Below are 16,704 nucleotides of genomic sequence, written 5' to 3'. Positions count from 1 at the left end.
TGTGGTCCTGTGCCATAAATAAGGTCCTGGCCTTTTAAGTATGCTACTGGACAGAGCCAAAACATCCTGCAGGCATATTCAAGAGAAATCTTCTGCACTATGTATATGGCATGAAGCCCAGTGGCACTTCACCGTCGAATGAGCTGTCGTTATCCTTCCTCTGCAGAACACAGAGCAAAGGCGTAGTAGCAGCTCCTCTCAGCCCGTCCTATCCAGCCTCCCCAAAATGGTTATGGTCTGCTCCCGTCTTTCCTAGGGCCCTGTGAACATCTCTCTGGATCAACCCCTCGGCCAGCTGTGACTCTTTAAATGGAGCAAGAGAGGGACGCAGGCATTCCACGCAACCAAGGTCTGTGTCGTGAGGCAATTCTGGTGAGACGGATAAAAACTGTTCTCTGTCCATTTTCTCCACACCCCGCATAATTTCCGCTTTTCTCCCAAATGCTACAACCAGGGCCTGATTTAGGTTTGATGAGGCCCTAAGCTCCGGAAGGTAATATGTCCAGTTGCCCTTTGTCAATAACAAATTGTCATTGTTAATGTGTTGAATATATGCTATATGGTAATCTATGGACCTAATAGGTATCTAAAGCCATTTGTACATGTTGCCATGCAACCAGTCCATGCAGAATGTAGGCACCCTATATATAGAAATGAGCAAACCAGTGATATTTTAGGGAGCAGGCTAGCAGGCAGGGCCCATTACTTACATCATAGGAGCCTACACAACACAAAACCCAGTTGCTGTATGTAGGTTTTATTTTATTTGTTTTTTATCGTATATATAGGAAATGTACATCCAGTTGTTGTTTTTCCTTTAATTTTTTTATTCGATACTTACCAAAGGAGTGGAGGGAAGTCCAAGGCTCAGTTGAGACTAACTCAGTTATGTATTTTATTTATGATTTGTGAAGTGGATATAATTTGTATAAGGTATGTGGTGGATTTTTTGTTTATGTTTTTCCTGTATATATGTGCAATATGAATAAAAATTTATTAAATAATAATAATAATAATTTTTTTGTGGCCCCCACGAGAGTGGGGCCCTAAGCTATAGCTTGTTTAGCTTATACATAAATCCGGCACTGGGTACAACCTTTCAGCGTTGTTGCTCCATCCCCCTGACTACTCTGGTTGCCTTTTCTGATTCTTCCCCACCTCCTCGATATCCATCTTTAGGTGAGGCAACCAGAGCTGTACACTCGGCCTTGTGTGACAATTGCCTCTTTGGCTTCATAAAGGCTAGCAACCTCCCCCGAAGACTGGAGTTCGTAAGGATTAAGTTTTGCCTCACTGGCCCTCATCCAACCAGCTCCTGATTCCAAGCAACGACTGAGGAATTCCAGCACCGCACTGGGATTTGAGGAGGAGGAAGAGAACAGCAAGCGGGTTGTCACCAGCATACTAATGACATGGAAAACCAAATCGACTGACTCCCCTGCCAGTGGTTTCTAAATGTCCACATAAAATCATGGTGCAGTGGTTCTAGGGCTGGGCGATATCTGGTTTTCAACAGCGTGATATATCACCAGCTAAACATCACAATATATCACAATGTCTGAAAGAAATATGGAGCTATGTAGAGGCATCAGGTGGCTTCAGAGTTTTCCCACATTGTGATTTTTTCATAGTGCGCACGCGCACGCACATATACACACAATGATTCATGATATATTGCCAGGTCAAAAATCATGAAACCAATATCACGATATGGTCCAAACCGGTTTTGGACAATATATCGATATACAGTGGTCCCTCGGTTTTCGAACGTCTCTGTTGACGAACGTTTCGGTTTTCGAATGCAGTAAACCCAAAAGTAAATGGTTCCGTTTTCGAGCATGCCTCGGAAGTCGAACGGCTTCCGCTGAGTGTATATGTTCTTTTTCTCCATTTTCTTTATTAAAATTTCAGACCGTCCTTTGCACCTCGGGTTTCGGAACTCGAACAGTCTCCTGGAACAGTCTTGTGTTCGAAAACCAAGGTACCACTATTATCGCCCAGCCCTAAGCACTTCACAAACCATGGGCCTCTTGAATATCGCTGTGAGTCTCAGCGGCTGCCCACTTGCCCTGCAAGAAACCAAAGGGCCTAACTTTTAAATGGTTAAAGCCTCAGTTTGGAATGATCTAATGATGAGAAACAAATGAACCAGTCTGATCCAATCACAAACCAATGTGCGTAGAACAGTCGTATTGCAGGATCAGCAGCAGGTACCCTCAGATCCTGGCAACACAGGAAAGTTGCACCCGCAGAACTTCCATGATGGAAGGTTTTCCACTTTGCACGCTGCCAGGTTCTTTATTCTCCCAAACAGTCCCTGGTGCTGTTTTAAGCCCACTTAACAGCAAAGTCCAATTTTAGAAATGATAAGTTATCTGTTCTCTGATGAACACACTCATTTGATCAAAAGAGATGTTTCCACTATGCCTTGGCAGCTTTGAGTCTCTCAGTAAAAATGAAAGAACTGTTTCAGATTTCACCACTGGTTGCCACAGTGTTGATTTTTAATTCAAAAAACTCATTGCTATACTTGGCTATTACTGAAAAGGATCACCTCAGCTCACATATACCCACTCAATCACTTCAATTTGTGGAATGGGCAGGTTTATGAGTGCCATATAATGTTCATTCCACACATGGAAGGAATTCATCTTTCTTTGTGGAACTGTTGGAACTCCCTGCCCATTGCAGGCAAATTCACTGCATTGTTTTCTGCGCCTACTAAAAAACCAAATTCTCCAGGCAAGCCTACCCAGACGTGTTATTTTTAGCGCAAATGTTTATTTCTAAACCGCTGATTATATTTATATTTGGATAAATTTTGCGCCATCGTGTTTTCAACATGTGATTTTATCAGTATACTTTTACATTTTGTTAAAAACCGTTTAGAGGTTTTTGCTGAGCAAGCAGTTTCATTAAAAAAAATCTGTCGTTCATCATTTCGGTTTTAAATCTAAGATTTCCTCTTCTTATTATTATTCTGAAATACAAAGTTTGGGAGCTTATATTTCTGAAATCTCTTCTCCACCCCACCCCCGCTTGTTGGAAAGTTGCAATGGCCACTAAACAATCGTTCCTTTCGGCCAACAACAGTAAACGGCCAATTTATTTACTGTTATTAAATAAATAATAATATTTTTTAAAATGTATTAATATGACATTTTTCCATCATCTGTTTGGGAGTCACTCGGTTTGTCACAATTTCAGAATTCTGAGGCAACATTTCAACCTCTCCGAAAAGCTGGGTGGAAAGAAAAGACTCACCAGGACGCGGTCTCCAAGCCGGAAGTCTTTGTCCCCTTTCTTCACCGAACCGCTGTCCGAGAGGTTCGACCCGGACTCGTTCCCCGTTTTCATTGTGCTGTTGAGGACGCTTTCCCGGAGAGGGATGATGCGCGTGGAGAGAGGCGGGGTGGACGTCCCCGAGTGCAGGGACAAGTTCTGAGCCGTCAGTGACTCCACGGAATGCGCATCGCTTCCGGAACCTTCCGCGGTGGGCTGGCGGGTCAGCTTGGAAGGCCTCGTGAAGATCCCCTGCAGGGGCTGGCACTCAAAGTAGCGGACCCCACCCACCGAGCCATCGTTCTTCCCCACCGGGTCATCCAGCACGACGCCCGCCCATTGTCCGGGCGCAAACTGAGTCTCTCCCAGGTATTGCACCACGCCTGGCTTCACGCCGTTCACCCAGACACGTTCTCCCACCACGAAGTCCCCCAGGAAGTCATCACCCACCTCGGTGACTTTGGACCCTGCGGTCTTCTCGGGGGCAGCTGTGGAAGAGGAAGAAGAAGCGGAGGTCTGCTTATGCAGAGGCGACCCTGTAAAATAAAATAAAGGCACATGAAAACAACGCCTTCAAACAAGGAAGGCCCTATTAATGCTTGCCCTGGAGAAGAGACGATCAAGAGGGGGCATTTATTTTAATTGTTTCACACCATTGTGGAAGAAGAAGAGGTCCCAAGGATCATTTTGTACAGTGCCATATTAGAAGCAAAAAAAACTTGTTTTGATGAATTGGAAGAGCTGCAAAAAGGAAGGCAGTTTCTATCATATGTGGTGGTACGTAAAAGAAGAAAAATGATTTATAATGAATTGAAGAAAATGCTTTAAGATAACCTTTAGGGATTGTGAATATAGAAATTCTGAAGGACCTTTAAAATTTGCTATTGTATGCCACAACTGCAGCCAGAATGGTGCTTGCCCACAGGTGGGAAGAAGATGCTATGCCAACAAAGGAAGAGTGGCAGATTAAATTGATGGATTCTGCTGAAATAACAAAACAGACGGGTGTAATAAGAAACCAAGAGGCGGAAAAAAATATTAAAGAATGGGAAAAAATTGTAGAATATCTGAAAAGTTCTGGCATGCAAATAAATTCATTCGTAGGATTAACTTAAATCAAGCAGTTAAAAATATTACAGTGGTACCTCGGGTTACATACACTTCAGGTTACATATGCTTCAGGTTACAGATTCTGCTAACCCAGAAATAGTACCTCAGGTTAATAACTTTGCTTCAGGATGAGAACAGAAATCGTACTCCGGCGGCGCGGCAGCAACAGGAGGCCCCATTGGCTAAAGTGGTGCTTCACGTTAAGAACGGACCTCTGGAACGAATTAAGTACTCAACCCGAGGTACCACTGTACTAAGATAAAATAATAAAAATTGAGTACAGTGGAATATGCAGTGTTAAAAATCTAAAGTAGAAAAGGAACCACAAAAGGGGGGGGGAGTCAAATATGTAACTGTATTCGAAATATGTGTTTGCAAGGTGTGTATTTGGAATCTTGTGAATAATGAAAAATATATTTTTTTTAAAAGGGGGGAGGGGAGAGAAGGGATGGGAAGCAAACTTGGGTACCAATTTTTAAATTCAAATGTCTGAAGAGTTGCGACACCAGATACTGGAGAAGATTTGTTCCCTGTTGTTGCTGCACCCAACAGGTGTAAACAGCAGGGAAGAAGATTAGGGGGAACAATTCCTATCAGCAAGAGCTGTTCAGCTGCCTCAGGAGGTGATGGTCTCTCCTTCGACCGGGCTATTTAAGCAGAGGCTGGGCAGCCATCTGTTGGGGATGCTGTTGCCGCATCCTGCACTGAGCTGCGGGTCAGACTACATAACCCCCAGAGGACCCTTCCAACTCTCTGATCCAATTATTCTAGCTCATGCTCTGCCGCTCCCCATTTCCTACAGCTCTGTAAAGGAGTTTAAACAGGCCTGACAGATTCCCCCTTCCAACTCCCAAGGCGGCCAACACGCCAGCAGCAGTGCCTGGGGATCAAAATGGGGGGAAAAGAAAGGTGTTATGCTTCAGCTGGTGCCAGGCATCCTTCACGAGGTTTCTGCACTTATGAGCATTAGGTTTTAAAGCACAGGTGACCTTCAAATTTACAGGTATGCAACGGGAGGCCTGTGGCCAAAAGAATCTGGCCTGCAGGCAAAAGTGGCAGCGGAAAAATCCTTAACCATTTGCGGGAGGAAGTGTGACAAGAACAGGGCAGCTTTAACTCCCCTCTCCACCCCACCAACATTTCCCATCGGCGTCCGAATCTCGCGTTTAATCCTGTTATGCCTGTGTGACGGGTCTGTGCCAAGACGGCCAGCTGTCAGGTGGTGAAGAATGGGCCACGTAGCAGCCCAGTTTCCATGGTTATCTGGTAGAGATGGAGGGGGGGACGAAGCCTGGATTCTAAACACCACAAATATCAGACTTTCTCCAAGACCCATGTTTGAGGAGGGGGCGTATGTGAACAGCCCAAAGGGGTACTTTGCAAGGTGGGGGCGGGGCAAGGGCAAATAGTCTAAAGATCCCCTTCTTTCAATTTAAATAAGAAGTACACTTCTACCATTTGGCTTAAGTGGGTGTCGCCCAATCTTTATCATCCACTGTTTTTATCTGTTGACTTTTTAATGTTTAATGTTTTATTGTGTTTTTATACCTGTTGGAAGCTGCCCAGAGTGGCTGGGGCAACCCGGTCAGATAAGTGAGGTACAAATAAATAATAATAATAATAATAATAATAATAATAATAATAATAATAATAAACAAAAAAGAAGCTGAGATACAGAGCAAAATGTGCAGGAAGTATTATTGCCACCCTGAATTCATTCACCCTCTTCTACACAATCAAGGCGATGTAGAACAAAAGCAGCAAAATCATTAAACACACGCAAATAACCAATACATTTTAAAGACTACAAAACAGACACGCAAGCAAAAGAACCATTTGCCCATTCATTTTGCAAGAAACTTGTATATTGGCTGATTTGGGGTATTTGCTCCCCATCCACCCCGGAAAAATTCCCGCAGATGCCCATGCAAAGCCTATGAAAGCCAGTCTGGGACAGTAATATAGTTTTCATGCCCACAGCCCTTGGGTTCAAGCCAAGGTGCCTCCAGGTAAATTTGTCCACAGGGTACAGGAGAGGCCTCTCCTTCAGACCCCGCAGAACGCGTTAGATTAACTCAGACCCTTGGGTTCATCCACCTTAGCGCTGTCCACACTGAATGGCAGGTCTCCCGGGATTTCAGGCAGTGGCATCTCCCAGCCTTACCTGGAGAGATGCTGGGGACTGAACCTGTGGCCTTCCGCATGGGGTCAGCCTGGATAGCTCAGTTGGTTAGAGTGTAGTGCTGATAACGCCAAGGTTGCAGGTTTGATCCCCATATGGGGGCAGCTGCATATTCCTGTACTGCGGGGAGTACTAAGAGATTGGGTGGCCTCTGAAATCATCCTCTTCCAAAGTAGCAATGTAAACAAAGGAAACCTGACAAACAATCGTTTTTATCCCTTTCTGGTGGAACCCCCACTTCCGCGTCTCCTCCTCGTCTTCCTCTCACCTTTCCCAAGAATTTAGATTGTAAGCTCCTGGGGGCAGAGACCTCTCCCCTTGTACTCTATAAAGCACTGTCCCGCTGCAGGGAAGCCTTAAGACTAGGATAATCAGAGGGTGTTTTAAAGAAACAAGCAGCCAGTGCAAAGATGGAGGTGGAGATGAAAGGAGGAGAATAATCATCAGCCAGAGAGCTCAGCTGCTCACCCTGAGGAATAAAATATATGGCTTTGTGATGCCTTGAGAAGCGGCCCCGTCCATTAGCGCTCGTTCGTGGGACCAGCCTCCAGGCTTAGTGCCTCATTGTTTAGGCACAAAATTATCTTCAGGCTTAGTGCACAAAATTATCTTCGCTCCTGAAGGTCACGTGGGGTGAGCTGTCTTAGCGGCCACCCGCTCGGGCCTCACACTCTGCACTCAGGAGCTGGAGTTGGGCCTGTACAAAACCCAGCCATAAATGTGCGGGATGTTAGTATTTAAAGAGTTATCGGCTCTGTGGTGCCCAAAACAAAACTCACAAGTAAGTGAGATGGCTCAGTTGGTGCGGATTAGACTTTTAATCTCAGGGTTATGGGTTCGAGTCCTGCATTGCAAAGGGTTGGAGTAGATGACCCTCGGGGTCCCTTCCAGCTGTACAAATCTGTGATTCTATTAAGTGACCCAGCAGGCTCTTCTTGCATTGATACCGTATTTTTCGCCCTATAGGACGCACTTTTCCCCCTCCAAAAATGAAGGGGAAAAGGCTTCGGGATGCAGGCAGCTCCCACCGCCAGCCCCACAAGCTCGGGGGACAGCGCGGAGGCGGAGCACCGCCTTCCTGCTGTTTCCCGACCTGGTTTGGAGGCTGGCAGTGGGAGCTGCCTGCATCCCGAAGCCTAGGGCGCGCTGAGCCACGCGCCCCGGGCTTCGGGAAGATAGCCGCAAGCCTGGGGAGACGGGCGCGACTTCCCGCCGGGCTCCCTAGGCTTGTGGATAGCAGCCTGTTCTGGGGGCTGGGGGGAAAATAATTTTTTTCCCTTTATTTCCCCCCCCCTAAAAAAACTAGGTGCGCCCTATGGGGCGAAAAATACGGTATTTAACAAACTTCCCTCTCAGGCCCAGACTTCTCATCTTTCCATCCCCTAAACTAAAAACCCCTCTCCAAATGTTGGTAACTTTTCTTCATAGATTCTCGTTCCAAATGTTCCAGATTTTTTAAAAAAGGCATCCCAGCCTTAGGAATCCTCACCACAATCTAAATGAGTAGCCCAACCCAATTTGCTGCCAAAAAGCTTCAGCGAGGAAGGGGATTGCACCCCCCCCCCAAAAAAAACAGCAATTAAAAGCAACTCATAAAAACTACACTTTTTCTAAAGAAAAAAAGATAGCTAATCAAACAAACTGATTTTGCGATCGTTGCTTCTAGAAGATACGCTGGTATCTATTATTATTGCACAGTGAGCTTTTTCAAAAAAACAAAACACAAAAAGGTGGGGGAACAGATTTGCAAATACAGTTGAGTTTGCTGATGCTTCGAGGGCACACAACAGACAGGAGTGGATTCAGCAGCTGGCAGGCATCCATTTACGCCAAGCCTGGGCAACCAATAAAAAGCTGCAATTTTTTTTACAAAAAAATTGACCAGAAACTGTAAAGAAGCACTGTACGTTAAAAGCAATAAAGAGCCAATTGTGCACGATTCATTTCACGCCCTGGGGATCAACAGTTTTCATTGTACGGAGTGTCCACTGCTATTTTAAAGGGGGCGGAGAGGGGTGGAGGGGCGAGAGAGAAAGAAGAGAGGTTTTAAAAAGAAAGCCTCTCCACTGCAAGAATTCAGGATTGAAACTAAAATCAGGGACAAGTTTGTGATTCAGTACGTTGGAAATGTGGTTGTGTGTGTGTGTGTGTGTTAGTTAGTTATTACAAAAAGGATAATTTTACAGGAAACAAATTGCCCAACAATCTTCCAAGATGGAGCCTAGATGCTAACAGCGCTTCAAAGTATATTAAATTCCTGTTGGGGATGAATATATCTGTCCATTTCGGTTCCATTTTTCCAGTCTTAAGTTCATTCCTCCACATTTCCACAGTTTATTTGCAAACTTAATATAATAATAATAATAATAATAATAATAATAATAATAATAATAATAATAATAATAATATATTTATACCCCACCCATCTGGCTGGGTTTCCCCAGCCACTCTGGGTGGCTTCCAACAAAACACTAAAATACAATAACCTATTAAACATTAAAAGCTTCCCTAAACAGGGCTGCCTTTAGATGTCTTCTAAAAGTCTGGTAGTTATTTTTCTCTTTGACATCTGGTGGGAGGGTGTTCCACAGGGTGGGTGCCCATACTGAGAAGGCCCTCTGCCTGTTTCCCTGTAACTTGGCTTCTCGCAGTGAGGAAACTGCCAGAAGGCCCTTGGCGCTGGACCTCAGTGACCAGGCAGAACGATGGAGGTGGAGACGCTCCTTCGGGTATACTAGGCCGAGGCCATTTAGGGCTTTAAAGGTCAGCACCAACACTTTGAATTGTGCTCGGAAACGTACTGGAGCCAGTGTAGGTCTTTAAGACCGGTGTTATATGGTCTTGAATCTTCATTCAAAAGTCCTCATGAAAATTAATCAGCATTTTCAGGACAAGTTTCTCCATGTTTTTGTAAAGCGAATTTCCCTACTCTATTGCATTTCTGCACACATTGTTATCACTATCCTAGTGTGGTTTTTTGTGTACCCCGTACTTGGCTGAAGAAGTGCACTTCAAAAATCAGAGGTGTGCACATCTTTCCTTGGGGTGGCTGCATGCATTGTTTCAAAAGGTGCAGATTAAAGGATAACTGAATCCAATTTCCTCCTCATCCCTCATTCCTGCTCACATTACTACATTAAAAAATTCAGGCCTATTTATTTTTGCAGCCTGTTCTTAAGGTTGAAAATCTTGGGTGTAAATCCCACTGGGTTTAACTATGACTGAGCTGTGCAAGAGAGGAAGAATTGCACTTTAGTAAACTATGCACAGATTAAAATTGCATTGACTAACTGGATAAATGGCTCCCCAAAATTCCTACTTAACCACCACTGGGTGACTGGCTATTCCCAGGCTAAATAGAAGTGGCCTGGCAGGTTACCACAATGGATCAAAAAGGCTGAGAAAAGGGTGATAGACCAAAGAGAGAGAGAAAAAGAGAGGAAAGGGTGATTATGCTTTATAAAGTTCCCCCACTCACTGACCCAACACCTCGTTAGAAATCCGCCGTGTGTTAAAAATAAACCAATTTATTGTATAAATATCAACGATGGTAACAATGTTCAGATGCCTCCTGTGAAATTTTGTAGACTACTGTTTGGAATTCTTAGTAACATTTCAGTGCCAAGTGAGAATATCAAATGACCTTGAGGAGAACATCCCGATATTTATAGACGACACAATTACTTTAAAGGTTATGCTACAAAGGTTGTTTGGGGTTTTTTGTACTGTATATGGGTATTATTTCTCCCCCCATTTTTTCTTTCCCCCCTCTTTTCATGTCACACACACACACAAAATGTTACAACTCTCCAATATCTGAAATTACAGTGGTACCTCAGAAGTCGAACAGAATCCATTCCGGAAGTCTGTTCAACTTCCAAAACATTTGGAAACCAAGGTACGGCTTCCAATTGGCTGCAGGAAGCTCCTGCAACCAATCAGAAGCCACAGAAGTCACATCAGACATTCGGGTTCCGAAGAATGTTTGCAAACCGGAACACTCACTTCTGGGTTTGTGGTGTTCGGGAGCCAAAATGTCCAACTCGCATGGCGTTCAGGATCCAAGTTATGACTGTATTATTATTTTTATTCATCCTAGGGACTGTGAATGCAGCTTCCAAGTTTTGTTCCTTCTCTGTGTGCATGTTTAATTTCCATTGCACTGTTTTCCCTTTATGTTTTTTTTTTTTAATTCACTCTGTTATAAAATCACATGTTTTCAGTTAAAGAAGTATCAAAAAATGAGAGGACACAACGCAGACACATTATAAAGGTCCCTTCCTCATGGACCACCTAATGCAGTGATGGCCAAACTTGGCCCTCCAGCTGTTTTGGGACTACAACTCCCATCATCCCTAGCTAACAGGACCAGTGGTCAGGGATGATGGGAACTGTAGTCTCAAAACAGCTGGAGGGCCAAGTTTGGCCATCGCTGACCTAATGCCTCTTGTTGGAAAACCAATATGGCGGCCACGAATCCCCCGTTCAAATCTCTGCTGTGGCCAGAAGCTGTTTCTTACCTTCTTTTGTGGTGGTGGAGGCAGTGGTGGAGGTGGTGGTGGCGGCTGCTGTCCCGCCAGGGCGTCCCACGGGGCTGGAGTGCTTACCAGCCCTCCCGGGAATTTTAAGTCCACTTGGTTTCAGCATGCTTGCCCAGGTCCGTGGCTCAAGCCAAGGGATTCGGTCGAACTGCCGGCTGAGGACTTGGCGTCACGATGTCAGGCATCTAGGCAACGGACCCCTTCATCTATCTTTGGAGACCTGGAGGGGAGAAGAAAGGCACCCAAAGAGAAAAAATCAGGGGAAAGTGAAAGAAAACACAAGCTACAGGAAAAATTGTAAGTGGAATAAAAGTGTGCGTCAAATAGCTCCAGCTCCCACCTTCCCTGACCACTGGCCATGTTGTGGTTGGCACTGATGGGCATCGAAATCAACTAGAAGCAGTGCTTTTTTTCTAAAAAAAAATAATGTTTGGGGTACTCTCATTTTGACTCAAGAAAATCACCATTGACAGGAACACTGTGACAGGAAATGAGGCCGCCATCGGGAGTAGCAACGGAACGGACAATTCACCGTACTAGAGAAGAAACTAAAAATTTAAAAAATAATTAGTTTCTTCCCCTGTTAGATTCACAAAATGTTTAGGGGTATGCGTACCTCTGCGCCCCCCAAAAAGAAAGCACTTAGAAGGCATCAGGTTAGGGAATGCATGAAGCAAGTTAGCTTCTCAAACCATGGTTTGAAAGTGGCTTGTTCCAAACAACCTACAGTTCTCCACACTTGGTTGGGTGTCAAAACCACACAACAAGCTGTGGTTATTCAAAAAAGGAAGCCATAGCTTCCAAATGACTCCAAGCAGTCGCCCCAGAGGAGGAGCACAAGCGTAAGGCTTTACAGTGGCACATTGACATCATGATAAACCAAGATTTCCTATGACGTCCAACTGAGGTTTGTGCAAACAAGTGTTTACAGGTTTCATAGTCTGGCGGACAATGGTTTGCCTAAACCAGAAGTTAATTTAGCAGTGCATTAAAAGGAGCAAATGAAGCAGAGGGCTTGTTCCCATAGCAATGAACAAGAGTTCGGCATTACATCCAAAACAATGCAGTGTTACAGATGCTGAACAACAATTGCTTTTGGGGGTGGCGCTGTGGTCTAAACCACAGAGCCTAGTGCTTGCCAATCAGAAGGTCGGTGGTTCGAATCCCTGCAACAGGGTGAGCTCCTGTCGCTCTGTCCCTGCTCCTGCCAACCTAGCAGTTCGAAAGCACATCAAAGTGCAAGTAGATAAATAGGTACCGCTCCAGAGGGAAGGTAAAAGGTGTTTCCGTGCGCTGCTCTGGTTCGCCAGAAGTGGTTTAGTCATGCTGGCCACGTGACCAGGAAAAACTGTCTGCAGACAAATGCTGGCTCCCTCTGCCAGCAAAGCAAGATGAGAGCCGCAACCCCAGAGTCGTCCGCGACTGGACTTAACAGTCAGGGGTCCTTTACCTTTAGCTTTACCTTTCAGTTGGCTAAGTAGGAGATGATCAATGGGATTCTATAGTTAGGACATTTGGGGGAAATCCATAGAAAGTAATGCCTTAAGAACAGTAGAGGATGGAGACAATCTCCATAAAATTGGAATGAGGAGCGTGCTTTGGGGAGTTTCTAGCTAGAAACTGAGGCACAGCCTTGGAGTCTGTACTTATTTGTTCTACTTATTTGTCGTTCTCTCTTTTTGCCAACGCAACCCAAAGCAACTTGCAACAATAAATAAAAACACACACGTTAAAACCATCATAGGCAAATCTAAAAAGCATCCACATTTTTAAAAGGCAGGATTAAAACATCCCTCCCCCCCCCACTCAAGGAGGCCACAGATGATTAAGAAGTCTGGCGAAAAAGAAATGTTTGGGCCTGGCGCCTAAAGCTTTCTAATGATGGTACCAGGTGAGCCACTACTGAAAAGGCCTGTTCTTGTGTCCTCTAAACTGATGACAATAGCAAGGTCGGGGGTTGGTTCACGTGAGAAGAGGCAGTCTCGAGCTGCATAAGATTTATGGGTCAAAACCAGCGCTTTGAATTGGGCCCAGAAGCTCACTGGCCAGCAGGACACAAACATGTACTCTTTAGGAAGCCGATGCAGAGCTTCTGAGACCCTACCACCCAGTTTAGGAGTAGGACCGACTCCCATGCTGTTCCACTTCTACTTTAGCACGCAAAGGAGATTTCCCAGAAAACACCATGCACCTCTGTGGCTCTCTCATCCAAAGGCAGTCAAATCCTGTGTCCTGCTATGCTCGGGACTTCTCAGAGCAAGATGCATTAAGGACAAACTGTGTCGGGATTCTCTCAATCTGGCCTGGCAAGCAGCTCCCCACCCCCCTACATCAGCCGCTACTAAGTGAAACGCTGCCAAAAGTCTCCCCCACCAGCTCAGCTTACGCCAAAATCCCCGACTCATGCCTTAATTACTTCCTGTCTCTCAGCTACTGCCATTCCTGCTTTTATGGTCCTTTAAAAATATTGACTTTGTTAACCCCAGGTTCGCGTACCAGAACAAGGCAAAAGAAGGATAGGGATCCTGTGTGGTCCTCCAGCTCCCATCAGACCCAGTCGGCAAGGCCAATGGTCAGGGATGATGGGAGTTGTAGTCCAACAATATCTGGGAGGACCACGAGTTCCCCATCTCTGGGCTGGACCGTTGCGGAGACGTTTCCCCAAGAACCGTACAAAAGGCAAGACTTTAATTTGGTCAGGTCAAACTTCCCTCGCTTATGGCCAAAAGGGTTTTGCAAAGCACAACTTATAAGACACTTGATATCCAACAAGTCACATCTGCAAATGCTGGGTTTCTGCAGCTACATTTTACTCAGAGTAGACCCACTGAAATGAATGGTTCCATGAAGCTACTGGCAGGGGTAGCTAATCCCTTTGAGCAGTGGTTCTCAAACTTCTTTCTAAGGGCCACACTTTCAGAATAAAAATTTGCTCATGCCACAACGAATTTTTTTACTGATAATACATACATTAGAAAAAAAGGAAAAAACAACTCCTAGTGGTGATTTATATCACAGAACACAACTACTTTATAATATGATCACGGGACATCCAGTGCAGCTACATAAAAACATGCATCATTCCCAAAATATAATTATAAACAGGACTCTTAAGTATGTACTGTATACAAATTCAATTAGAGTGAGCTTGCTTTTGCTGGGTAATCTCATTTATATTAGGTCTAATTTGAGACAAACAAACTGTCATCTCCTCATCAACACAAAGAAGCCTTTCTCTTTTCTGGTCTTTCATATTCGTCAGAGTTGAAAATCGCTGTTCACAACAGTATGTTGTGAACAACTGTAGAAGAACAGCCAATTCTCATCCTCTCTTTTTGAAAAGCCATCTATCGATATTCTGCAAATTAAAAAATATATACCGTATTTACTCGGATCTAACGCTCAACTTTTTTTGGCCAAATTACGTTGCGAAAATTTAGGTGCACATTAGATTTAATGGCACATTTACATTCACCAGCAAATACTTTTTTGGGTTTCAAGGTTCTGAAAATTCAGGGGCACTTTAGATTCAATGGTGCATTAAAGGTAAAGGGTAAAGGGACCCCTGACCATTCGGTCCAGTCATGGCTGACTCTGGGGTTGCGGCGCTCATCTCGCTTTATTGGCCGAGGGAGCTGGCGTACAGCTTCTGGGTCATGTGGCCATTATGACTAAGATGCTTCTGAAGAACCAGAGCAGCACACAGAAATTCGGTTTACCTTCCCGCCGGAGTGGTACCTATTTATCTACTTGGACTTTGACGTGTTTTTGAACTGCTAGGTTGGCAGGAGCAGGGACCGAGCAACGGGAGCTCACCCCATCGCGGGGATTCGAACCGCCGACCTTCTGATCGGCAAGTCCTAGGCTCTGTGGTTTAACCCACAGTGCCACCCGCATCCCGGTGCATTAGACTCAAGTAAATACGGAATATACAGTACTTTACAATACTGAAATGTTTATACGTTGATTTGATTGTCCTTGAATCTTCCCACCACACTCTCCTGCCAACTCTTTGAGAACCACTATCTTAGAAGACAGAATCAGGATTCAAGGTGACCTTAAGCGAATGGAGAACTGGGCCAAAACTAACAACATGAACTTCAGTGGGAACAAATAGGCAGGAAGAACCAGATGCACATATATAGGATGGGGGGCACCTGGTTTACTAGTCGTATATGTGAAAACGATCTAGGAGTCTTAGTAAACCACAAGTGTGATGCAGCAGCAAAAAAAGGCCTTCTCACCTGTGGTACCCACCCTGCGGAACACCCTCCCATCTGACGTCAAGGAGATAAGTGACTATACAACCTTTCGAAGACATCTATATTGAGAAGTTTTTAATGTTTGTCATTTTACTACGTTTTTATATGTGCTGGAACTTGCCCAGAGTGGGCAGGGTATAAATAATGAAATTGTTGTGTTGGTGGCGGCTGTTATCCGAAGGCAGCCCTGCATAGGGAAGCTTTTAATGTTTAATGTTTTGTTATGTTTTTATATAAGCTTTATGTCTAATAATAATAATTGCTACTATAGGCTGCAACAACAGAGGTATAGCATCCTGATCAAGGGAAGTAATAGTCCCACTCTGTTCTGCCTTGTTCAGACCATACCTGGAGGACTGTGCCGAGTTTGGGGCACCAGAATTTAAGGATATTGATTAGCTGGAATGTGTGCAGAGGAAGGTGACCAAGATGATCAAGGGTCTGGCAACCAAGACTTATGAGAAACAGTTGAGGAGAAGAGAAGACTGAGAGGTGATATGGCAGCCATCTTCAAATATCTGAAGGGCTGTCACATGGAAGATAGACGAAGCATGCTTTCTGCTGCTCCAGAGGGGAAGACCCAAGCCAGGGAGTTCAAATGATAAGAAATGAGATTGTGGTTAAACATTAGGAAGAACTTTCTGATGGTAAGAGCTGTTCATCAGTGGAACAGTCTCCCTTGGAAGGTTGTGGACTGTCCTTCATGGGAGGTTTTTAAGCAGAGGTTGGATGGTTATCTGTCCTGGATTATTTAGCTGTGATTCCTGCATTGCAGAGGGTCAGATTAGATGAGCCTTGGGACCCTCTTCCAGCTCTACAATTCTGCGATTCTAAATTACGTCATGTCCACTATTCCAATGTGTCTACTCTGAGAAGGAATAGCACTGGGTAAAATGCACTGAAAACTCTATGTGTGTGCACAGTAAGCGCAGTAAGCCAAAAACCAGAATCAAGGATTAAACACAACCACCAAGCAATTAAAGGATAAAAAAGCCAAACCAGTAAATAAAACCGAGGATCAAATCAGAGCATCAACGCGACAATTTAAAACCTCTTTTGGCACATGCACACCATACAGTCAATGCATACAGCTTTCCCCAGAGGATCCTGGGAACTGTAGTTCACCCGCTCAAAGAGCTACAATTCGCAATACCCTTAAACTAGAGTTCCCATGTTAAGTGAAAGTCACATGCTTTCAATGTACAGTGTGGACGGGACCTGTTTCGCATGGACTCCTTGTGGCAGCCAGGCCAAAATGACAGGCCCAATAAATCCAGGGCTGTTCCTCTTCAAACTGGTCTTTTACTCAGAAGGAGTGGAGGGACAT

At 44.7% G+C, this 16,704-nt stretch overlaps 1 protein-coding gene and 1 long non-coding RNA gene across 5 annotated transcripts in view; both read right to left on the bottom strand.

Moving 5' to 3' along the window:
• The window catches only part of CLIP2 (CAP-Gly domain containing linker protein 2), a 72,978-nt gene that overhangs the window by 36,532 nt on the left and 19,742 nt on the right, over positions 1-16,704 (bottom strand). For all 4 annotated transcript variants that reach the window (XR_014163235.1, XM_081890252.1, XM_081890254.1 and 1 more), the window contains exons 2-3: positions 11,095-11,335; positions 3,265-3,818 (exon numbers count right to left, since the gene is read on the bottom strand). Coding sequence is in view for 3 of the 4 variants with exons in the window: in XM_081890252.1 (XP_081746378.1) it covers positions 3,265-3,818; positions 11,095-11,221 (681 nt within the window). In the remaining variant the exon portion in view is untranslated. The remainder of the gene's footprint in view (positions 1-3,264; positions 3,819-11,094; positions 11,336-16,704) is intronic.
• LOC309358059 overlaps positions 1-16,704 on the bottom strand; it is a 60,524-nt gene that overhangs the window by 41,919 nt on the left and 1,901 nt on the right. The gene's annotated exons all lie outside the window — the stretch shown is intronic.

The sequence above is a fragment of the Podarcis melisellensis genome (assembly GCF_964234715.1).
Source record: "Podarcis melisellensis genome assembly, chromosome: 15".
Classification (NCBI taxonomy): Eukaryota; Metazoa; Chordata; class Lepidosauria; order Squamata; family Lacertidae; genus Podarcis; species Podarcis melisellensis.
Note: the sequence above shows the minus strand (reverse complement) of the source record. Positions and strands in the feature narration are given on the sequence as shown.